The 25,374-nt window shown below is 39.3% G+C and overlaps 1 protein-coding gene across 1 annotated transcript; it reads left to right on the forward strand.

Moving 5' to 3' along the window:
- The first annotated feature begins 4,207 nt into the window (after positions 1–4,207).
- trpc1 (transient receptor potential cation channel, subfamily C, member 1) lies at positions 4,208–25,278 on the forward strand. Its single transcript, XM_034705891.1, has 13 exons — positions 4,208–4,736; positions 5,475–5,629; positions 5,756–5,857; positions 5,993–6,195; positions 7,860–7,991; positions 8,200–8,395; positions 11,631–11,967; positions 13,897–14,036; positions 15,129–15,278; positions 23,493–23,677; positions 23,833–24,034; positions 24,420–24,614; positions 24,766–25,278. Exons 1-13 carry the CDS (start codon positions 4,571–4,573, stop codon positions 24,991–24,993), a joined length of 2,391 nt encoding a protein of 796 aa, XP_034561782.1. The 5' UTR covers positions 4,208–4,570; the 3' UTR covers positions 24,994–25,278.
- The last annotated feature ends 96 nt before the right edge of the window (positions 25,279–25,374 follow it).

The following is a 25,374-nucleotide window of genomic DNA, read 5'->3' on the forward strand; positions in this document are numbered from 1 at the left end:
GCCAGCTAAGCTACACCGACATTAGAGACTCAATAAAAAATTTTTTTAAAAAAGCAGGATGCTTATTGATTAGCTTTCTGCAGGTTTGGCCACTTTAGGTCGTTTTGTCCCCTCATCAGAAGTTGAGTCAGCTCTTTAGGTAAATAACTGAATACAAGAGACCACGTGTCAATGAAGTGCCTCTCATTGCCCCTCAGAACCTTTTCTGTATTTCTTAAAAAAAGAAATCCTTACCTTGTAATCTTATATTCACTTAGTTATATGACTACAGAGTGGGATCAATATGTCAAATCAAACGCTTTTGTTTTACCACATACAGCCTCAAGAGGGTAGCCCAGATCTATAAGAATAATAAACAGTAAAAATCCTGTTATAGTCCACACACACACATTTTAAAGAACTCATTCCTTTAAGCACCCCACAGGGATATTGTTTGTGATGAAATATTTTAGGAAATACTAAAAAATGCATTACAACAATAAAGGAATACTGCAGTGTTTTTCTCACTGAATCTATTGGCAACCAGTCAGCACCAGTGACTGGCACTCCTCTCAGGCAGAATCAGCAGCAATCTGACATCTGGCAGCTGTTTCTCAGGAAATGACAAGTCCTCGGACACTGTACAGCCATGTGTTTGAACACGAGAGACCACATGCTCTGCAGATTGAAAATCATCTCTACTAAGAGGCTTGCCAGATAGGGATTACAGCCCCACACAGCTCAATGGAACAAAAGACAGAGTGAAAGGCGATGGGCCCTTTGACCCCTGGCGGGAAATCTATTGGCCCCCTATGACAATCAGATCAGTTGCATATGGTAATACTGATATGACGTTGTGTAACACATTGTATGTATTATGCACCACAAAAATCACCTTCATCATGAGTGGAGTGTTAGTCTAGGGTCTGGATTTACTATTGTGCAGCTTCTCATTTTCACAGAAGACATCTGCTACAGATGAAGTAAAGCTATGTGTGCTATTACTGCCTTTATGGGAGCTTATACGGCTTGGATTATTGGACTGTACAATGAATAACTACTCTTTGTGGTCTGTAAGTCTGTACAGTGATCTGTCTGTCCCACAAGCACTCGTTTGTAGTACTCTTCCATTGCGGATGTTTACGGTGTAATGGCTTTGTGTATACTGCCCCCTGCTGTAGACTTGTGTTAACAGGTCAGACAAAGAAAGACTTTCTCTACTTTTTTAAGTCCGAAAATCTTGACATAACATCAGTTTTTTTTAAATAACCAGAACCTCAATGTTTTTTGTGCTTTATTTTGTAAGTATTTAGGCCCATTGTATCAGTGACACAATATTTTAGTGAAAAGATGACAAAAGGAATTTTAAACAGCAGCTTCTGTTGTATGCCCAAGCTTATAAGTATGTGGTTTTAATAGGATACTTGTATAAACAGACAATATATCTAATATCCTTTAAATGTTTCTTAATGACCTCAGTTTTGTAAAATTAATGCAAATCTAAGAATGATGTACACCATGCCATTTCTGCACAGATATATCATCATCAAAAACAATCTTCATGTGTCACTGTTACGTTCAGCATCATGTTCTCTTTTGTTATTTTTAACTGACCTTATTGTGATTGCCTGGGGGCGTCTTTAGGGTGCTCCTGTTGGATAACAAGGTGCAGCAACAGTACCCCTTCCTCCACTTGTTAGTATATTTGCTTAGAAGTCGGGTCAATTAATATGCTCATAAAATGTTACAGATGCACTATGAATGTTTAATACAGAGGGCTGCATTTAACTTGTCATGCACCTTTATAAGTTTTTGCCTGTTCTTTTAACCCTCCTGTTATGTTTGTTTCTCTGGAACAGCAATAATGTTCCTGGGTCAATTTGACCCGGGGCATATTCAATTATCCAAAAGTGTCAGAACCCCAAAAAATCCCAATACACATTTTTTTTAATCTAATTTTTAACTCAATTTCTAACCATTTATAGCAAGATTTGGTCCTTTGGTGTTCTTTAATTCTCACAGATCATAGTTCAATGAGGATAACTCACTCGTTTTTCATTAAAATTCATGTCAAAGCTTTTTTTAATGTACGTTGGAAAGCCCTAAATATAAATACAATAGTTTTACATGACATTGATTTTTGTTTATTTTATTTTAAATTTTGAATTATTTATTTTTTATGAAGTGATGTTGATAAATGAACATGACTCCTCTTCTGTCACATGCTGCCCAGATTTTTATGCTGCATTTAGCTGGTTTGGAAGGCATATATTGCTTAAAATAGACTTTAAAAAGGGTCAGTTTGCCCTGCAACATAACAGGAGGGTTAAACTGGGTTGATCATTTTCAGTGTTGGCTTTTCAGGTGGATAAGGACATAGAAAGAGGACATCCTGTGACCACTGAGTAACAATAGAATGTAGCTTGTTATTTAGATTTAATTGAATTTAAGTTTTGATTACATCGCTTACTTTTTACCCAACATGATAGACCTAGTGTATTTTAAAGTGCTTCCTCTTTTCAGTTTCCCTGTTTGTCTTGCATTTTTCCTATAGACATGTACTGGTCTGGGTGAGTTGTTCATACTGATTATATATGCATGCATATGACTCAGTGCCAGTGGGACAGCTTGATATAACTCCCATATGGTCGCTCTCACAGTCTGCACAGCACTGACCATACAGTCCCAGAAAGTTGTCTCCATCTCTTTCCATTTTTCTTATGTGCTGAATTTCAGCCATGCACATCTATTTCATAAACATGATCACAGAGGAGGAGATAGTCAATGCACTAACATGGGCACAAGTAATCCTGCAGACATAGTATACCAGCATATATAAATGTAAATATTTTAATATAGGGTCAAATTGTAAGTACCCAGCTAGCAGGGAATGTTCCCACCACATTGGCCAACATTACCTATAAGTTCTGATTATGTTTCAAGACAAGGTTCTGAGTTGGAATAGTCAAAGAAATATAGGGCGCTGTTTGTAAAGTTGTGCACACTGAAAAGAACAGCAACAATTCTCAACATTTAGCTCCAAAACATCATAACAATGTAGAGTGCATTTTTAAAAGTCACTTTTTTATCACATTCAGAGGAATATTTGCGATCCTCTTCACATTTAATTTTGTGTGAAAAATATATTAAGTCAAATGCTAAATCTAAATCTAAATTTTCAACGATAAATCTAAATGTTAAATATAAATCTAAATGTTAGATATAAATATAAATATTACATCTAAATCTAAATGTTAAATATAAATACTAAATACAAATATTAAATCAAAATCTAAATGTTAAATGTTAAATCTAAATGATAAATATTGCTGTGCGATCCTAAATATTTAGCTGATATGCAAATTCACACTGCCGCATATCAGCTAAATATTTAGCATCGGGAGCAACATTTAACATTTATATTTAATATTTAACAATTATATTCATAATTGGCGCCCCATAAAGAACATCTTAAGTATGTCATCGATTTAAATATTGTTCCTTTTTTGTTAACTTTTAATGAAAGAAGAACATTTTGTCTTTGACATTCAGAGGATGTTTTGGTAATATTATTTAGGAAAAAGATTATTGAATGTTTTCCATAAAATGTTCCCATAATATTACTTAATAACAAAGAAGCAACATTGTTTATGATGCCTCAAATCACAAAATGTTTTATTTAATAATATTCCGGTGATATTTACTTAGAACAAAGACAGAATGTTTTATCTTTAACACTCAAAGGATGTTTTGATAACATTCTTGGGGTCACAGATTATTGAATGTTTTTAGAGTACGTTATCTGAGAACAAATTTAGAACTTCCTGCTGAGAATGTTTCAAGGACATTAGGGCATCATATTCAAGCACTGTTGTCACTTAACATTATATTAATGTTTTTAGAGAATGTTATCTGAGAACATTCTTTGAACACAAAGCAAACTTCCCACTGAAAACATGACAGTAACATTCTCTGAAATAATGTTTTTAGAAAAAAAACATTGCTAGTTGGGTTTAAGGGGAATAATAATGTTCTGCATGCATCAATCATCATATATTCTTTTGATAAAAGAACAGTATCATTGTATTGTCTACACGCACACAGTGAGATAGTCAGAACAAAGCTGTACTGAAAGCCGTGTTACGTAATCACGAGCTTCACAGCGGCTCTGCGCCTGCGAAGTGCACGAGCAGGTGGAGGAGGAGACATGCGCAGTAGGCGCCTCATCAGCAGCATCAGGACCAGAAGGATCCTCAGAAGCCCGAGAAGATGCGTGTTTACACCGCGAGGGATATGACGGTGTAGTTTTATTGCTCTTTACTTTAACGAACTGAAGCTTTAAAGTAATTCAGCGCGAGGCAGACGAAAGAAGGACGTTTATTTTGGGCAGTAGGAGCGCGGTTACTGACGCAGCAGAGATGCGACGTCAATAACAACACTTGATGAAATTAGTCCCATGACGACACTTTAAGCCTCTGCTAAGCTGCGACACGCAGCAATAACAAAAACAACGACGACGAAAATAAGGATTTCACCACTGTCACTCTGCATGAAGGGGTTTTTTGAGTAATGGTCGCCTGTTCCTAGTGGGATGCACATCAGTGTTTGGCCGTACTCGCTCTCCGTCGTAATGTCAGCTCTGTACCAGGGCACAGACGCCTCCTCTCCGGATAAATTCCTGGCCTTGAAAGACGTGAGGGAGGTGAAGGAGGAAACTACACTGGATGAGAAGCTCTTCTTGTTGGCATGCGAGAAAGGTTTGCCCCTCTTATGTCTCTTTTCCTATCATCCAAGTTCCTTGTTTTGTCCTAGCAGTGGCACATGTGCATTCTGGAATCAGGGGACTTCTGCAGGCTTAAAATTCTGAAAGCATTATGTCTGATATCAGCTATTTTGTGGGTACAGTACAATGACTAAAAGCTTGATAGATCTCCAGCAGGGTCATTGCTGCAGAGTACTGTACAGTCATACCACATTTTTTCCACTGAATACCTCTCACAGCTGCCTACATGTTGGCTGCTGTCGAAATTTGCCCACAGGGATTTAGATATATTTAAATTCATGTCCGCTTTTTATGAAAGTTGCTCACCATGTTCTGCAGACTTTTCATAGCTCCATTATACAAACAAAGAGAAACTATGCAAGATGCAGAGTGCACACACACATACAATCACAGAGGGGCATCTCAGAAGGGAGGGGAATGTTTCATTGATAAGTTGTGAACATTGTTCAGGCCTGCAACTGCCACTGTGACCATATAAAGTCTCTCCAAACATGGCTCAGCAACAGACACTGTCCTTTGAGGGAGATGTTATTGTTACAGAGGTTAAGAGGACTGCTGGAGCTGAGCCTGAACCTGCCAGAGTGTTTGCATCAAGTCTGAAGTTTAGTGTGTCTGCATGGCGCCATCCACAGATCATAATTCACCTTTTTGTACATCTGACTGCTGCAACAATTTCCTGAAGTGCTGCTTTGTCTTTTAATGTGCTTCCCAGGTGACTACTACATGGTGAAGAAGCTACTTGAGGAGAACCGACACGGCGAGCTCAACCTCAACTGCGTGGACGTTCTGGGTCGAGATGCCGTCACGATCGCCATAGAGAACGAGAACCTCGACATCCTGCAGCTTCTTTTGGAATATGGTTGCCAGGTAATAAACACACAAACACACAGGGGATGAAACACTGAATACAAAATACTCACTCTGATGTTGCTTTGTTGTTTGGTTTGAAGTTGTGATTTGCTATCTTATATCTTCTAAATATTATTTCTTTAGGCGACAGATGCCTTGTTGGTTGCTATTGACTCTGAGGTGGTTGGAGCTGTGGACATCCTCCTCAACCACAGGCCAAGGCGAGCTTCCAAGCCATCTATTGCTGTAAGTCTTCTCTCAGTACTGCATAGAGGTCCTGTGTCCAGGAAAACACAGCAAAGAACAACCCAATATTTCTGACAACTTCTTAGTATTTCAGTGAAATATTTTAGATTTTTATTTTACTGTTTTTTTTGTCAGAAACTCATGCAGCGTATACAGAACCCTGAGTATTCCACCACCATGGATGTAGCTCCAGTCATACTGGCAGCTCACAGGAACAACTACGAGATCTTGACCATGCTGCTGAAACAGGACATCTCACTCCCCAGGCCGCATGCTGTCGGCTGTGAGTGCACGCTCTGCAATGCTAAAAACAAGAAGGACAGCTTACGACACTCCAGGTACAGCTCATTGACCTAGATTACAATGGTATACACATAGTCTGCTTTTCCCCAGATAGCTGTGTTAAAAAGCTCCTGTGAGGAGTTTTCAGCTGGCCATGAAGCATCTGTGACCCACAACAGCAAACAAAATCATTAGCTGATTATTCACTTCATATCCTGATTAACCCTCCTGTTATGTTACAGGTCAAATTGACCCATTTCAAAGTAAAAAAAAAAGTTAAAAGTATTATTTCTTATTTCTAATGTCACAGTGGATGAAAGGCTAGGGGTATTCAGAGGTCCCTTCCATCTCAGGTAATATATGCCTTCCAAACCAGCTAAATGCAGCATAAAAAACTGTGCAGCATGTGACAGAAGAGGTGTCTAGTGTTAATTTATCAACATCACTACATAAAAAAAAAGTAAAAAAAACAAAAATCTATGTCATGTAAAACTATTGTATTTTTATTTAGGTCTTCTCAAGGTACATTAAAAAAAAGTTTTAACATTTTTAATGTAAAACGAGTGAGTTATCCTCATTGAACCATGATCTGTGAGAATTAAAGAACACCATTGCACTAAATATTGATTTAAATGGTTAGTAATGGAGTTGATAATGAGATTTAAAAAATGTTTATTGGGATTTTTTTGGGTCATTGAATATGCCCTGGGTCAAGTTGACCCAGGAACATTATTGCTGTCCCTGAGAAACGAACATAACAGGACGGTTAAACATTTTGAAACATTTTTCTTGGAATTCCTTCAGCAGGGTAGACGAACGACTAACAGCACTCTGCAGTAACAGCCTTGTTTTTACATTTTACGTTACACAGATTCACAGTGAGTGATATGACTGGATGAGATTTTTCAGAAAACGCTGAATACCCGTACTGTACAAAACAAGATTAGCAAAAAGCTGAGATGTATTGCTTTGTTCACAGGGGAAACCAAAATCACAACAAAATAAGAGTTCCTCACAGAGTTGAGCTAAAATAGGAGGCTAGTGTTGCACTTGTTTTCCACTTGACGCCTATATATTTTCTTGACGGTTGTTTTGGCCTTGCTCTGGTATGTAGGAGCTATGAATCAGTTGGTCTGTCAGGAAAAGAGTTCCTTAAAGGTACGTGTGAAACATGGCGGCACCTTGTTTTGATGATAACATCAGCCTCGGAGTATCACCTTAAGCACCTGGAAAGAAATGATTTAGTATTAACCTACTTTTGGTTCATGCTTTTATCCAGAGTTTAAAGTTGGCCCACTGTGGACTGTTGAAGTTGTTCGTTACTGCTAAGCTCTATTTATCTAGCTGTAGAATAATACCAAATTCACATTACTTTTCAAGTTGTAATCTGAAACATAAGTTGATTCTACTCTAATTTGAACAGCATTTTCTTTGGGAAGCAGTGATTTTTGTTACTGATGCCATCCTCAGCCAGCTAGATGAGATTTTGCTGATGTCCTCAGCTGGGCATTTTTATTCTCTCGGCAGAGTGGAGAAGCTTCCCACACAGTGAGCTAAATGAATCAGTGTACAGTTTGGCTGCTACAAAAAAAACAAAGAGGTTAGAGCAGGTACCTTTGAACAACCAAAGCAGGGGACTGAATGTTCTATTTCTATTTTCTCTTACCTGTGCACGTGTTTTTTGTCCCTCTTCTACATGTGTTGTTTTTTTTTGGGTCAGATTCCGCCTGGACATCTACCGCTGCCTGGCCAGCCCCTCTCTGATCATGCTGACAGAGGAAGATCCCATACTCAGAGCCTTTGAGCTGAGTACAGACCTCAGGGAGCTCAGTCTGGTTGAGGTAGAGTTCAGGTATGGGTGCCGTCGGCTGCAATCAATCATATCAGTGCACATTTATTTAATATCTTATGCCCAAAGATAAGACTCTATTTGCACCCCCACAAACATATCTACTGAAGCACAGACTGTGAGATTTGAAGTCCTATTCCTTTTCTGTCTGTAATGATTAAGAATCCAAATCTATTATGTAGTGTGATTATATCTAATTTCCTTGTTCCAGGAACGACTATGAGGAGCTGGCAAAGCAGTGTAAGATGTTTGCCAAGGACCTGCTGGCTCAGGCTCGAAACTCTCGAGAGCTAGAAGTGATTCTCAACCACACATCCAGTGAGGATCACGTCGACAAGAGAGGCTTGCTGGAGGAGCGTATGAATCTCAGTCGACTTAAACTCGCCATCAAGTACAATCAGAAAGAGGTGAGATAGTCACCATTTCATTGATTGCTTGATAAACAAGTGATCTTTTATTCATTTATTTCTGTCTTATGGACAGAGTATGCAGGAGTTGGCAAGAATGTTGATTTACATCTGAAGATAACAAAAACTGACCCATTAGAAGAGACAACACACAGATTCAAACATACAATAGAAGAAAAAGAAACAGTTTTTCCACAGATTTGTTTAGAGAAATTACAAATACTATCTGTCATTATTGTACGATATGACAAGCTCATCTGCTTCAGCACACCATGTGCTTGTCTTCGTGAAATATGAGCTTGGCAGGATAAAGCAGTTCTTCCAGGCAGCAGCACTCAAAGACAAACTAAAGCTGGAGGTTTAAGGCTGAGGGGCATTTTACAGCTTGGAAAGCTCCGTGTGAGAAGTGTTAAACTCAGACATCACTGTAGAGCTGGGGGAATATCATTGTTTCCTGCTGGAGAAAAAACACCGTAAGGGTTCCTTTTTAAGACTGAACATCAAAGACGTACTCCCTTTTTCTCTGAGTCTTATTTATGGCTTGTAGTTGGAACGTTATTACAGAAGGAACACTGATTTGGAAGCCCTAATTGGACATGCATCCATTCATTTCATCTACTCAGAATCTCCACTGATCATAACGTGTAACCCGAGATTTGCAAAATTACAAATCAAACATAGAAATGTGCTAAATGCATCTGATAAGTGTGGGCAACAGCAGCGTGGCATATCGAGGTCACAGTGACCAGCCTGTAGTTATGTTTTTCAGATCAACATGACAGAACCTGCTTTGGTACCTAAAGTGAGATTGCGTAATCCCTACAATGAGAAAAACAGCTTTGTTATCTTGAGATCACGTCAGAAGTTAGTCACAGTCCTGAGAAAAACGCCCACAACCTAACTCTTAATCACAGAAAAACACAGTCATTAAAAGTGTATGTATGGATGACTGTGTGTTTGAGGCTTCAGTTAGATTACTATTAGTTAGCTTTAAGTTGTGTCTGGTTAACTTTAGTCAGCTTAAAGCTAAATATTATAAAATGCATCAGGGTGACACATCTGTCTTATGATGTTACAAGCACCACTTAATATGAAAATCAGTGTAATGATGAACTGATGGCAGATTTTGCCATGGAAAAAGCAAGGTTAGCTGTTTCATATCTTTATGATTTGATGCTAAGCTAGGTTAACTAGTAAAGTTGCACTTATTCCAGTGCCTTTAAAAAAATATTATGGCCACTGATGACAACTAGAAGAACAGACGTTTGGTAAATTACCATGTGAAAACAGCAACAACAAAAGTGCAATGCTAGCATAGAATGTAATGTCAGCTGGAGCAACAGTTAACCAAACGGTCCGTGTACCTTCCGTTCACTCTATTTCAAATTCTGAAACGCAAATCGGAAAACAAAACACTACAACACACGGTTTGAGAAGTGTTGTAGTATAATCAGAAGGACATGATTAAGGTTTGCAGTGACTTTCAGGAGTCTACACAGTATAACAGTGAAGTTATTGAATATTATTGGCAATAAAAATTCAAAAAAAATCTGTAAAACTGTGTATTCTCAAACCAAGTGTTGTAGTATAATCAGAAGGACATGATTAGGTTCAGGTTCAGGTTCAGGTTACTTTATTTGTACCCGTAGGTAAACTTGTTTTGCAGCCAGTGAGATGTTAGGTAGATACAAAATTACAAGATAGACTTCAGACAGAACAATCTACTTAATGTGCAAAACATACAAAAAATATCCTAAAAACTAATCTAACACTAAAAATGGTAAAATGAATAGACATGATAAAATGATAAAATGATAAAAGTGCTAAAGGTTCCATTTTAAAAAGCATATCAGAAAACAGTCAACCAATAAAAACAATGGAATCACATGATAAATAAGACAATCTGGGCTCAAGTCATAAGATTGGAGGCTGACTGTGTGGGAAAATAAAAGCTATTGCTTGTTCAGCTCAGTAACAGCAGCAGGAACAAAGCTTTTCTTGTGACGCTGTGTCCTGCACCTTGGGACTAAAAACCGTCGTCCAGAGTGAAGAAGCTGGAAATCACTGTGCAGAGGGTGTGAGGCATTATTTAAAATAGAGGTGGCTATCCGCTGTAACTGGTTAGTGTACAGGGAAACTGTGGATGCCTGTGGCTCACCAATCAACTTGCTTGACCATTTAACTATCTGGTTTAAAGAGTTCCTTTCCTTCAGAGTGATTTGGCCAAACCACGAGACTAGGGAGAAGGACACAACAGATTCGATAAAAGCATGGTAGAACATGGTCATGATTGTTCGATCAATGTGAAAGAAAGCTAGGTTTCTTTCTTTAAGGTTAGCAATGATTTTCAGGACACTGCACTGTGTAGGAGTGATGATCCTTGCTTGTTTTTTAGTAGCGTATATTTTCGGCAGTACACTTTGTAGACGGTCCCTGCCAACTTGCCTCACCACCGGCAGCGCATAGAGACCAATATTATTTGCCCAACGCGAGAGACGGCCTATATTGATGAAAATTACGTTGTAGCTCGTTGTCTGTCTTACACTGATGGGAAAGAGGTATATTTTGTGTTTTTACCACCTTTCGTTAGCAAGTTATTGATCCGAGAAGGTCGAATCTGTGAATATCTTTCTAACTTTACCCAACTTCACCATGTAATCATACAGATATCCCAGCATTTTTTTGCATTTTGGATTAACATAGATTGGATTCCTCGTGTAAATCAGGGAATATAAACATCCATAATAGGAAAACAACACAAAATCCAATTTTAATGCAATATATTAATGGAAAACGGCTTTTGTTTGTTTGTTTGTTTTAAAATCTGCTACATATTGAAAAAAGTTTTTTCCAATTTTTGCGTTTCATAATTGATAATAGAATGAACGGAAGGTACACGGACGCGGTCTGCTAGTATATCTTATTTTTTGTGCTTTTGTTTATGTTTTATAGGTCAAAGGTCAAACGATAGCCAGGAAGTACAATAATGATAAAAAAAAAAGTATCACTTCCTTTCAGGGTAAGAAAATAACAGCTACTTTTTAAAGGCAGACTGTTGCACCATAGTGTGGTGTGCTGGACAGTTTGCATTAGAGGCACCAGAATAAAGAGGAGATTGGAACATCTCTTCATACTTGTATCTGTATTGTGTTTGACAAGAGAAAGGAGACTGGCATCAGTATTCTCATTTAACTGAACAGGCTCAATTTGCTAACCCTGATTTCCCCTCTTACAGTTCGTCGCTCAGTCCAACTGTCAACAGTTCCTCAACACCGTCTGGTTTGGAGAGACGGCCAGCTACCGACGCAAACACACCTGTCTGAAGATGGCCACTGTGCTGAGCGTGGCCATGCTTTGGCCCCTGCTCTCCGTCTGCTACCTTCTGGTGCCGCGCTCCCGCGTGGGCCAGATCATCCACACTCCCTTTGTCAAGTTCATCATTCACAGCGCGTCGTACTTCACATTCCTGCTGCTGCTCAACCTGTACTCTCTGGTCTACAACGAGGGCAAGAAAAACACCATGGGCCCTGCGCTGGAGATGATAGATTACCTGCTCATCCTGTGGATCATAGGTAAACTTTTTAAACCACTTCAACTCAGCTGTCATGAGTTAAACAACATACTAATGTATTTATGCTGCTTGTAGAGGGGAGTCATATGTTCCTATCATAGTATTTCAGCTTTGAAATTAAATAAAAATACATCTTCTAATGGGCACAAATAACCAGTCAAAGAATTAGTTTAAGAATGAAATCAGACACCCCAGAGTTTAATAGAGTAGCTTTGCATTGCAGAGTGAAAATGAGAGATTCCTGATATGTTCTGGCCAAACTCCAGTATCCTGTATCCATAATTTTATCAGGCATGACATGACAAACATCTGTTTCTATACTGAACGTCAGAAAGCCCAGCCTGACTGGATTAAATCTGTCAGTTGTACTTCTTACTGAGCTGCATAGAACAAACCGCAGCTTCTTCTTTCTCCCCTGTGGCACCACTTAGTGCTAGTATCTTCAGATACCGGGCCGCATACATGCAAACATATATGTGTGCAAACTATGAGTGGATAGTGATAGCTGAAAATGTACTCCCATCTCTCTGGGGTATGAACTCTCTACACTCCCTTTCTGCCAAGAAACCATTAGCATGATCATTCAATTGCTTTAATGGCCCTTCCTTCTCAACACGGATATTTGTCTCATGGTTGCAGTATCATACCCTTCCCTAGCAGACACAAAAAAGCCTCACAGCCACAGCTCATTGGTCCAGGTTTCATCTCTTTTTCAGCATCGCTTTGATAAATCACTCCTATAAATTCACCTGACAGGTTATACAAGGATGTGGAAGCAGTTGACGTCTATTACTTAACATTATAAAGATGGTTGCGGGGTAATTTGCAATTTATTCTGTATACTGCTCGAGTGAGATCAGTAGTTGAGCCATTAGATAGAATTGTAATGGGTTTTTGCTTGGGCTGGAATAGCCCACTAGAGGGGGGACGATTCCTTAAGTACTGCAAAAGAGAAGGTTCAAAGATCAGTTTTGATAACTTCAGTTGTCTCTTCTTCAGAGCTGCTTTGTTGCAAAAGAGCTTCACTGCAATATGTGATGCACAAGTGTTGATTTAACACACCAGGGTCTTTGTTGCAAAAAAAAAAAGCATGCAGAGTTACTGAAGATGATTTTATGCTGCTAGATTATCTGCATGTCAAAAGTCAAAAGACAAGGAGAAGTGAAACAGCAGCTTTTCATTTCTTGAGAACCCATTGTTCTTGTTCTCTCCCGCACTGCCCCCCCCCCCTCATCTCATCTTTCTCCAGTTCTCTCCTTCCTGCTTCTCCCCTGAGCCAGATGCCTCATATTATGGGGAAATCAGATGCTGAGGCTGGGGGTGTGTCTGTAGTCTGGGCTATACATGTGTGTCAAAAGATGGTCTATGACTGAGGGTTTTCTGTACTAGAACTCAAATTCAGACACTATGAGGAAAACCCAAGATCACACTAACCAGGCAAAACAATATAAATTCATTAAGGTGTGAAAATAATTAGTGTATGAAACAATATCTAAAAGGATGTCTGTGCCAAAGCTTGTTATTGGTCTGTTTGCTGTATTTTAAAACCATGGAAACCATGAACAGATTAACCATGTTCAATCTAATTCAATTGCTTCTGTATTTGCAGCTGAAGTCAAGCTTTCAGACTAAATCTGATCATCCCTATGAAGAATTGATTAAATTCTTTTTGGACACAAACTGGACACTAACACCCATTTTTTTTATCCCCGACACCTCACTGGATCCAACAGATGTCACATTTTCAGCTCATCAATCTCTCATTTTATGTTTCATACATTCCTGTTTTCCCCAAATTCCCTCTGCAGGATGACTTGTGGCTGGATTTGGAAAACTTCTGAAAATGTCAGAGATAATGATATCAGAATACCTTCTTTCCATGGGTGTGTTTATATGTGTGCGGTGATGCTGAGCTCCTGCTCTTCTGTAGGGATGGTGTGGTCGGATGTGAAGCGTCTGTGGTACGAGGGGCTGGAAGACTTCCTGGAAGAGTCTCGAAACCAGCTGAGCTTTGTGATGAACTCCCTTTATCTTGCTACATTTGCCCTGAAGATAGTTGCTCATAGCAAGGTACTCACACATTCAAAGGATAACTGAATTTATTCTTTTTGAAAGGATTGAAAAACTGCTCAACACTGGATTCTGGAAGCAAACAGCTTTGACCGTGTTTCCCTTTCCGGAAAAAGAAAACAAACTTAGAGGTTCATTAGCACCTTGCACCCACACAGGTGTCTCAGTTATTCTGAGTAATCAGACTTTAGCTTATCCTGAAGCCAGCAGGGTGGTTACTGAACTTAAGGTGTTATTTTTCACACCCTAACAGGTACGAAAAGAGATTGAAGGAGATGCCAATCTCGCAGATTTTATATCCCTCCAAGAAATCTTGAGACATCTTTAGCAAACAAATTAAATCACCTGAGTGTGCGGAGTGTGGGCGAAATAAAAATATACCATTCTATATAAGGGAAGTCAGTAGGTACCAAAAAAACTTCAGTGATCTTCAAGTAATATTGTTAACCCTCAAATTTTACTAACATCTTTTATCCTTGGGGTCAATTTGACCCCAGCAATTTAAACCTCCAGAGACTGAATGTTACCCAGGTTTATATGTCAGGTACTTTATGTTTCTTTGTTGACTATCTAAATATCCCTTTAAATAAAATATATTTCAAGCATAAACACTATTTAAAGCATTTAGAAGGACTTTATTATGAAACAGAACATCAAACTGCTGCAGGTTTGTTATGCTCTCATCAGCCCTGCTTTGTTTCTATGTTATCAAAACATATGACACAGGACACATCATTGAATGTCTTTAGAGACATGGTGGCAGGAAATATTATATCTCAATCTGACGGTTGACGGTTCGATCCGAGCTCCTTCAGTCACATGCGGAAGTGTCCTTGGTTATAGTGACATCAATATCATCCAATACAACCAAAACAAATGTGTGTAAAATGTTGATATTTCTTATGTTATATACAGCTAAAACTGGGTCAAATTGACCCCAAGGAACATGATGCATACATTTTTTTTTACAGGAAATTGGAACATATCAACAATTTAATTTCACGTTTTCCCAGTTATCCTCATTAAATTAGGAAAAGTCATGAAAAATGAAGCCAAAAAGTGCTGTGTTTCTGACTCTGTTTTAATCCACAGTTCAAGGATGTGGCAGACAAAGAGAGGAAGAATTGGGATGCCTTCCACCCCATCCTTGTGGCGGAGGGCCTGTTTGCCTTTGCTAATGTGTTAAGTTATCTGCGACTCTTCTTCATGTACACCACCAGCTCCATACTGGGGCCTCTACAGGTAAGAAACCAATGAGAATATTAATGAGATTGTTTCCTATAGAGCCAGACATGACCCCTGTGGAGCTTTGAAGTCAGGAAATGATCCATGTGTTTGAAAAACACATTGAATGAGAAAAAAATCTTATGCAATGATTATAAAACTGCTTTCCTTTCTATCACTCTCCCTGAACCCAGCACAGAAACACCACCCACTCTCTTCCTCTCTGTCCCTCTCTCCCTCTCTCTCTCTCTCCCTCTCTCTCTCTCTCCCTCTCTCTCTCTCTCTCTCTCTCTCTCTCTCTCTCTCTCTCTCTTTCTCTATCTCTCTGTGGAGCGTGAACACTCAAGGACAAGCCAACACTAAACATCACACCAGCTGTGCCCAGCAGTATCATAGCCAACATAATGAGCATTAAGTTAAGCACAGTGAACTGAGGCAGCAGATGAAAGTGCTCTGCGGTAATAATATGCTCATGATGAACTGAACAAAACATCACAGAGCTTTTCAGCTTTGTCACCATATGCATTATCATTTCCATCATCTGCATGAACGAGAACACTTTGGTGTAAACAAAATAGATTACTCAAGGATACTTGAGTTTAGGATGCCGAGTTAAAGCTGAAAGAGCTGTCTCTGTACACCCACAGCACATTTTCATTGGATCTCAGATTCTGGCACAGTATGTGATAAATACAGTAAGTGGTATCTGTTGCTAACAGCATTTTTTGGCTGAATGGGGAGCAAGAAACAACATGCAGCAACTGAAAACATATGAGCTCTTACTCTTCTGGATTTAATTTCACTTTATTCAGATCATTGAATTTACAAAATAAGTAAACATGTACTGCAAAAAAGGGTAGCTTAAAGCTGCTGTAAGGAACTTTTGATTTATATCAATTCTGGTGCCCCATTGTGGACAAAGTGATACCTCTTATCTCTTGTTCTGTACTTGCAAAAGTAGTGTTTTCAACAAAAACTTCACCCTGCTGTCTTTAACAGCCAGATATATCACTCGATGTGATTATTTGCCATGAAAACAGACAAAAAAGGGTGATTCTAAAACCAAATGTCAATCATGTGGTCTGACACCCACCCCCTCTGAGTGGTTTACGGCATTAAAAATGACAACAGAGAAGGTATCAGTGTTGTTGTTTATGGTTTTGTTTGCTTTTGAAGGTCATAAAGAGGCATCAGTGTTGGTTTCATTCTGTTTCTCAGCTGGTGAAAAACTCCTCATAGTGCCTTTAAATATAGGGTAAAAAAAATTGAATTCAAGGTGAAAATGTCTTAAAAGTAGTGAAATTATCTGTCTGTGCAGCGAGTTAATTTTACTTCATAAGAAATCTTAAAATGAGATTGTTAAATCTAGAAATAAGCAGGCTCTGAAAAGTATTAAAAAGAGTTGAAATAAGTAGGATATGCTGATTTTAGCTCAAACTACTTGAAAACAAACGTCCTACAGCACAGTTATAAGTGAATTATACTGAATATAAGCAAAGAAAATCTCATTTATGTATTTTGTATCCTTAATTTGAGCAAATTAAGGCCGGGGGGCAAGAAAAACACCAATTTAAGTAAAAAATGACTCACCATTAGATAACTATGATAACGCTGTTTCTTGATATAAGCTGGCTCATCTTAAAATAAAGCTTATTCCTTCTTAACCAAAACTTAAATCTTTAAACCAGGTCTTATTCTTAGAATATACCCCTGAAATGTTTCTACAAAAACCACAACAGCAAGCCAGATTACTGGATTACATTTAATAGATGTCAGGATTAACAACATATAACATCAAGAACACTATTAATAGTGGCTCAGGGTTGATGCATACTTCAAGACATTTAAAACAGTCTTTAGAGCCAAACCAAAACAAACATATCACCATACAGCAGCACTATGAGCAATCAATAAGATACAAGCTGAACTGTGTCTTGAATAGATGCCTTGTGTGTTGTTTTTAAATCAAGCAACTTGAAGTTGTGACTCAAACTTGAAACAAGTTTTATTTTGATGAGACTTTAGGTGAGACAACCAATATAGCTTATTTTAACAGTCATTCACTCAATTTAAGATTCCCAGACAAATTGAGACAAAAAAGACATGTTCATAATCAATTTAAGATTCAGACATACAAAGATTAAAAACAAGTGAATAACTCTAAAAACAAGGTCATTCATCTAACATGTCTCAATCTAAGAATTAAAATCTTGGCAAGTGTCGAATTATTTGCAGTGTGGCTTTTTGATTTCAAAAGTGAAGCCAGCATGTAATAAGCTTAGCAGTGCTTTCTTTCTTAATGCCAATGAGGAGGGACTCCACTAGCTGCAGAAGGAAACTTCAATGTAGTGACCTCTCAACCGGGGCAGAGATGCTGGAAAGCCTACCTAACCACATGTTAAAATATGGTAACTTCTGGTTCCAAAAAAAACCACTGCTGAACTTGAGACTTCAAAACTGCTGTCATAACAAATGTTCAACATAATGATGGCCTCATCCCCTCCTTTATGTGTGATTTATATATTTTAGAAATCTATCTGGATCTGCCTTATTATCCCTCAGTCTTTACTGGCAGCTTCAGATTCAGCAGGCGTGATGGGTTTTCAGAATCTCTTCTTTTAGGTTTCTCTAAAGTTTATGGAAATGTTTAGCAATATAGTTGCACTGTTGTTTCTCTTGCATAACAGAAAATAAATCAAATTTTAAAAATCAAACACAGAGCCTGACAGAACTCTAGAAAAATCATTCCACATTATGTTGTTTATCACTCAGCCAGCTGGAAGAAAGAGACTGAGAAGCCAAGCCAACTTCTGACTTTGTTTTGGCAGATTATCATTTCCCCCTTGTTTATGACTTTATTACATAAAGGTATGCAGTGAGGTCAGTCTGCTTGCAGGGATGCCTTCCTGTCATTAAGCCCAGGTGCTATTTGCGGTTGACTTATAAAACACTGAGGGTTCCCCGGAGATTGTTAATGAGCGCTTTCTGCTCTAATCTCCTCCATTTTTCTGCCTCCCTCTCTTCTTCTCTGTCCTCTTGCTTTTGCTCAATCGCTCTGTGACATCACTGTCTGGCCTGGCAGGATGGAAAAATTATTAGCTTTGGACAGAGATGCTGCTGTGTGTTCATGGCCACACTCACACTCACATGTCAGACACACCTCCTCTCTCATACACACGTGCCCACACATTTCCACTCACTTGTGAGCATGCCATTCGGGATGGCTCTCAGACCAGCTCCTGCTCACGCAGACAGTGAGGCAGTGCTGTGTGGGTTGCGGTAATGAAAGTTCCTCTGATTCCATCGTTCCTGAAGGAGCCAGCTCATGTTTCTGCCGGGTAGTGCCCCCTGCTGAGGTTGGAAAGAGTGACTGAAAGTGTGAGTGTGTGCCTGTGTGTGTCTGCTATCACCAGGGAGCGTTCAGTGAGCTCACTCATGGCCCAGACTTAACCTCAGGAACAGTATTTATCTCCCACATAAATTATGGAGGCATGTATGAGTGTGTTTGAGAACGAAGATGTAAGATTTGCCCCAGTTTTAGACTTCATTCAAATTTAGATCAGGTTGTAAGAGGTTTTTTTTGCATTATAAGAGTGCTTTGGCATTATAAAAATGTTAAATTCTGAGAGATTTGTCAGTTTGTGCATCTGGTATTTGTGGATGCTTTTGTTACGCAATCTATTACAAATAGTGACTCAGTTTGGATAAAGTTACAAACAAATTGGAAACAGAATTGAGTCTATTCCAGATAGTTCCAGCTAAAAAAACATTTCGCAAATCATGGAGAAGCATCTGCCTTCATCCAAATTAAATGGAAAAACAAGTAACAACCATAAAATAATGTACAGTAACCAAAAGCTATTACAGCAAAATGTAATACTATCCCAATAAATCAAGAGAACTGGCTCAAATGCGGTTATATTAGATGATATGGCTAAAATTCCAACCCAAAACAGAAAACTTAAGCTAACATCCCAAAGCCATAACTGCTATGGAAGAACTTTGTGCCAATATGTTTGTATTAAGAAGCACACAGTATACAAGTAACCCTCTCATTTGCGCCTCATATTCAAAACATCACCCGGACTGCATTCTTCCACCTCCGCAACATCTCCAGACTCCGCCCTTCACTGTCCCAACCCAGCACCGAAATCCTGGTCCACTCATTCGTCACATCCCGTATCGACTACTGCAACGCCCTCCTCACCGGACTCCCCACCAAACTCATCAACAGACTTCAAATCATTCAGAACTCAGCCGCCCGGGTCATCACCTGCACCAAATCATCTGACCACATCACTCCTGTTCTCATCCACCTTCACTGTCTCCCTGTACAATACCACATCCACTACAAAAACCTTCTCCTCACCTGTAAAGCTCTCCACAACCTGGCCCCCACTTACCTCCACGACCTCCTTCATGAATACACTCCATCCCGCTCCCTCCACTCAACCTCTGCCTGACTTCTAACCATCCCAACGTCACGCCCCAGTACCATGGGTGCCCGAGCCTTCAGCTGCTCAGCACCCAGACTCTGGAACTCCCTCCCCCCACACATAAGACAGTCAGACTCCATAACATCATTCAAATCCCAGCTCAAAACCCACCTTTTCAAATTAGCATATTCCCTTTCACTGAACTCTGCCTCCAGATAAAATGTATTATTATTATCATTATTAGTTTAAATTAAAGTTATATAGCAAATCCGGAGGTCAAGAGCTCCTTGGAGTCCTTTGGCACACAATATGAGTAATTTATTTTATTAATAATAATAATAATAACTTTTCACTTTTCAAAAGGGATTCTCTGTTGCAGCACAAATCGGCTGGTCTTACAAACATAGTAAATCATGTTAAAATGAAAGTTGAAGTAAAATCAGGAAAGGCTTGCAGATAAAAGTAGAGACTTATAAGAGATCAATGACCCAGCTCCTGATCTCTATGGGACGATTGTACCAGAACCTTGGACCCTCACAGCATATCATCTCTCCCCCTAAGTTTTCATTCTGGCTTTTACAATGCACAGAAGACCTCTGCCTGAGGGTCTCAATGTGCATCTCAGCTTGTACAGCACTATCAGGTCTGATATGTAGCAGGGAGAAAGGCCATGAGGAGCTTTGAAAGTAATCAGTGAAACCTTAGAATCAATTCTAAAACATACTGGGAGTCAGTGTAAAGTAGCTCAAACAGGAGTGATGTGATCATGCTCTTTGTCTCTGGGGTTATTTACAGCCTGAAGTTGATCAAGAGATCTGTGTTGTAGGCATGGAAAAGGGCGGCTGTTGCAATAATTGAAAGGCATAAAATGCTAAAGAACATATTACCTTATACTGTAGCATTCAATACAGTGCTGACTAATGAATCTATAACATGTTCTTAATTGATTTGATTGTGTTGTGTTTGTGTGCATAAAGGTACCTTTAATTCATCTGACCCCCCTCCAGGTTAAGAGTTCCTGCCCTGCTGCATTCCTGCTCTGTTTGTCCTGTAACTAAGTTAGACTATCTGTCACACTGGGCAAGCAGGGAGCACTCTCAGCTCCTAAATCAGACATTTACAAAGTGAATTCACTGCAGGGATTTAGTCATGACAAGATAATGAATCACCCTAATAGACTAACCCTTCTCCTCAAACAAGCTGCCTGGGTTTCAGAGCAAACAGCCCTGTCGCCTTTCACCTTGAGGTGCGGGGAGAGTAGTCATCCCTCACACTGGAAACTGTGTGTGTGTTTGTGTTTTGCAAGGCTGAGCATGTTCTGACCTTGTTTGAGCATTTTTAGGCCCTAGTAAACAGATAAGCCACTCAGGACTATAAATAGTTGGGTTTCCAATGGTCCGAGAGAACTTTCTCTGTCTTCCAAACCTCTTTTTGGCTTCTCCTGTGTTTGTTTGGCGTCCCTCAGGAAGGGTTGGCGCGTGACAGCTGTCAGGACATGTTGCTTTTTCCACTTTCTTGAGGTAAACCTGCTAAATAAGTACAGAAAAATAGCTACAAGTGGTCGGAAAAGACGGAACCCCAAAACATCTCCCTCAAGTAGAAATAAAGCTACATCACTGAAGTAGTACACTTGCAGGAGACAGATGTCCAGTAAGTAATAAAGTAGGTAATAAAATTAATAAAGCTTTTGAAATGTAGCAAAATAACAGAGCATATGACTCAGTTGTCTTATCTAGTAAAGGAATAAAATAAAATCTGGATATCGTGTTATGTTGTACAGTTATAAAAGGAGAAGGGGATGTCATACTGTTTACCCTGTAGGAAATATTATTCTAAAATTGTTAGTGTTAATTTAGTCTAAGCTAAACCTTAACTGGAAATATAGAAATTCCAACCCATCAAACAATGCCTGCTAGGCTACATGGATGTTTGCTAGCTGATAGCTTTGAGCTGCTAAGCTAGCTAGCAACAAATACACAGACTAAGACAAAAGAGCAAAAAATGTTCTGTTTGAATTTTGAGTACATTATGGAGACAAGACAAGGATTACAATGTCTTATTTGGTGAGGTCTCCCAAATCATGTTAATTATACAAATTTCAGATGGGTTTTTTTTTGTTTGTTTTTTTACCAAAGGCAGTAGACTAGAGTTACAAGAAAATCAAATATATGTAGTTATATGCAAGCAGCAACTGCCGGTCTCAAACTATGAAGCCCATGTGGAAGTGTTATAAACTGCAATTCATCGAGAATCCTCTTGAGGCTGGCTGCAGAAACACCGGAAACCACATAGACACCAATTCAAAGAAGACGATCTTTGCAGCATTAATAAACATGTTTACAGCCTGGTTCAAAAAACGGCTTGGCTCTATGTAGCTAATATCTCTATCAGCACACATTGTACAGGGGTGAATTTTTTTCTAATGAAACGGTTCAGAAGATATTAAGATTACGAGTTTTTGCCCAAATAAGGACATGTCTGACTTGACTCCTGGAACGCATAGCTGTTGGCTTGGAGGCTCAAACCCCGCCTCTTTACGTCACACTATGCCTGGTTGAGTTCCGCATTTCCAATATGGCTGCCACCGTCGATTGGCTTCAAAACAGCTCTCAAGAACAGATGGGTGATGTCACAGATACTACATCCATTATTTATACAGTCTATGGTTATATGGGAATGTTCTTCAGTTGCACATTTCTGGGGTAAAGCTCTTGGAGTTCTGAGCAGCTGGTTTGGCTCCACAATTCTTTTGACCCCAGATTTATGTCTTCTGGGTTATAAATCTTAATACCAAATATTTCTGATTGCCTCTTCTGTTATTATGGTTTGTTTGATCACTGCATCCACCACATCCAGAACTGTAAGACTTGCATAAGCCCCACTTTGAAAGATTGGGTTGATGCAATGGTAGAGACGGCATTTTATGAGTCCAGATTAAAAGGGAATACGGCTTTTGGTTAATTTTGGTTTTGTCAATGAATACATTCATTGAGAAGTATGTGATAGGTTAATGCTTGTGTGTTTACGGACAAATATATCTGATGCCTGCTTTCAAGAAGCAACTTTTCCCCACTAATTTTCAATAATCTCCTCTTTATGTGTTTGAAGATGTTGCCATACATTCTTTATTTTTTTATTTTATGTTTGCCGAACTGTAAATAATTCCTGTAAAATTTTGACCGTGTTTCAACAACTGAGATATGTATTTATAAATGAGAAGCTTAATAAAAAATGTTTTTAAAAAAGGGAATACAGAAGGTGGGACCTCCTCCTGGGACTGCTTTTGGACTCATAAAAGCTGATAGAGACACTGTGTAGATTCCAACACAGTATTATTCCAGTCACTACATATAATGGACTTTTGCTGAATGGATGCCCTGTCTGTGTATGGACTTATTTCTATGTTTGCGGTTGTCTGTCTGATCTTTGTTTGTTATGGATTAAAAAGTTAGTAAAAACTTTAATGACCTAAAATAAACTGTGTGTAGTTTACAACAACACTTGAGGCTAAATCACTCAGACACCCAAATTACATAACTGAAAAGTGAATTTGATTTTCATCTCAAATATACCTAATCAACATTAACCTGTCAGCTGGTAAAGAGTCAGTCAAATTGTGTAAGGACCAGACAAACTGCCTGTCTGGTGTCAGATCTGACCCCAGCTACCCTCCTTGGTAATCAGGATTTCCTGGCAGGGAACTGACTGACAAACAGGAAAAAAAGCACCCATGTCTGTTGGATTAGATCAGATCAAGCAGAAGAGGATTAACGCACAACTAATTATATTTCCCCAGATCTCTATGGGTCAGATGCTGCAGGAGTTTGGAAAGTTTTTGGGCCTCTTCCTGCTGGTTTTGTTCTCCTTCACCATCGGACTCACCCAGCTGTACGGAAAAGACCAAAAAGACCCAGACAGGAACCAAACCAAGGACTGCACGGGCATTTTCTGTGAGCAGCAGAGCAACGATGCATTTCACACGTATGGGCCAACCTTAGTCTGTCAATTTTGGACAGTTATGATGACCATGATAGATGTAACATGTTATATATTTCTCTGTGTATTACAGAATGTCTGAACTTTCCAAAGAAAACATTTCCCCAGATGCTCATTAATATGCTTATTGTGTGTTCTAGGTTTATGGGGACCTGTTATGCTCTGTTCTGGTACATCTTCTCCCTGGCACACGTTGCACTTTTCGTCACCCGCATCAGCTACACAGAAGAACTGCGCTCCTTTGTGGGTGCCATGATCATAGGCACCTACAACATTGTGGTTGTAATAGTGCTGACCAAGCTGCTGGTGGCCATGCTCCACAAGAGCTTCAGACAAATCGCTGTAAGTATCAACATTTTCTGTGCAGAGTCTTTGTTTGGTACTACTGTCAGGGGTGATTTGAGTTCAACTTGGACCAAAGAGTAGCAACAGTTTTCATTTAGTGTTCAGATTAGATTTTTCTGAATCTCCAACTCACCCTGAAATGTTTCCCAGATGGGAAAACGTTTTTATTTTGGAACTGGGCCGCACATTATCTTCTGTCTTGAACCAACAGTTTGATTTTGATTATGCTAAGTGAAAACAACTCATTGACCAGAAAAAGCTGGCCCCCCTGAAGGATTTCCACAATTTCTAGCATTGTCAAGATTCCATCTCTAAATGAGAAGCAGTGTGTGAAAGTTAAGTCTCACATTCCTGCGTTCTCCGTGTTCTTGTCGGCTTGTAGAATCACGAGGATAAGGAGTGGAAGTTTGCTCGAGCCAAGCTGTGGCTTAGCTACTTTGATGACAAGTGCACCCTGCCTCCACCGTTTAACATCCTCCCCTCCCCAAAGACCGTCTGCTACCTGGTGACCAGCATGAGCAAGTGGATCTGTTCACACACATCAAAGGGCAAAGTGAAAAGACAAAACAGCCTTAAGGTAAGAAATAATGGGTTAATAGCTATAATTTGATCATTTTCTGGACAATTTCCTTCAAGCCCTTTCCCTTATCTTGAAAAAAATCAACATTTATTGTATGTCATGTGTGATATCTTTGTCTTGATCTGGACTCATTTTCTTTTTCATTCAGGAGTGGAAGAACCTGAAGCAGAAGCGGGATGAAAACTACCAAAAGATCATGTGCTGCCTGGTTCACCGCTACCTGACCTCCACGCGGCAGAAGATGCAGAGCACAGATCAGGCCACGGTGGAAAATCTGAACGACCTGCGCCAAGACCTGTCCAAATTTCGCAATGAGATGAGGGACCTGCTGGGCTTCCGGACCTCCAAATACGCCATGTTCTACCCAAGGAGCTAAGATTAAAAAAAAGACTAGATATCTCTTCCTCTTTCCCTTCTTCTCTTGACAAACCTCTGCTTCTCATTCATCTGAGATGCAGTGAGCATGTGCAAAAAAAAACTCTGCTCTTTTGAGTCACAAAGGCAGATTTTAAATCTGGAACTTAACTACAAAATATTTATTCTCCAACAAAGCCTCCAGACTCAGGCCCTCTATGTATTATTTAGCTGTCTTACCTTTTTGTAAATAAAGAAAGCCATTGTTTTCAACAGAAAGCCAAATAAAGATTTATGGAAAAATTAACTCTAATGCCATAAAAACTGATTTAACTGGATTTAAACGCTGCTTTTCAGGTTTGAAGTTACTCGTTTGTTTTCCTCTCTGAAGCTGATCTTTGGC

Source organism: Notolabrus celidotus, chromosome 17, assembly GCF_009762535.1.
Source record: "Notolabrus celidotus isolate fNotCel1 chromosome 17, fNotCel1.pri, whole genome shotgun sequence".
NCBI classification, from domain to species: Eukaryota; Metazoa; Chordata; class Actinopteri; order Labriformes; family Labridae; genus Notolabrus; species Notolabrus celidotus.

Excerpts from the sequence above, each read along its gene's own strand:
- trpc1 (XM_034705891.1), top strand. The coding sequence starts at position 4,571 with ATGCACATCAGTGTTTGGCCGTACTCGCTCTCCGTCGTAATGTCAGCT. Across the intron at positions 11,968-13,896 it reads GCTCATCCTGTGGATCATAG|GGATGGTGTGGTCGGATGTG; the intron begins GTAAACTTTTTA and ends GCTCTTCTGTAG. Across the intron at positions 24,035-24,419 it reads AGAGCTTCAGACAAATCGCT|AATCACGAGGATAAGGAGTG; the intron begins GTAAGTATCAAC and ends GTCGGCTTGTAG.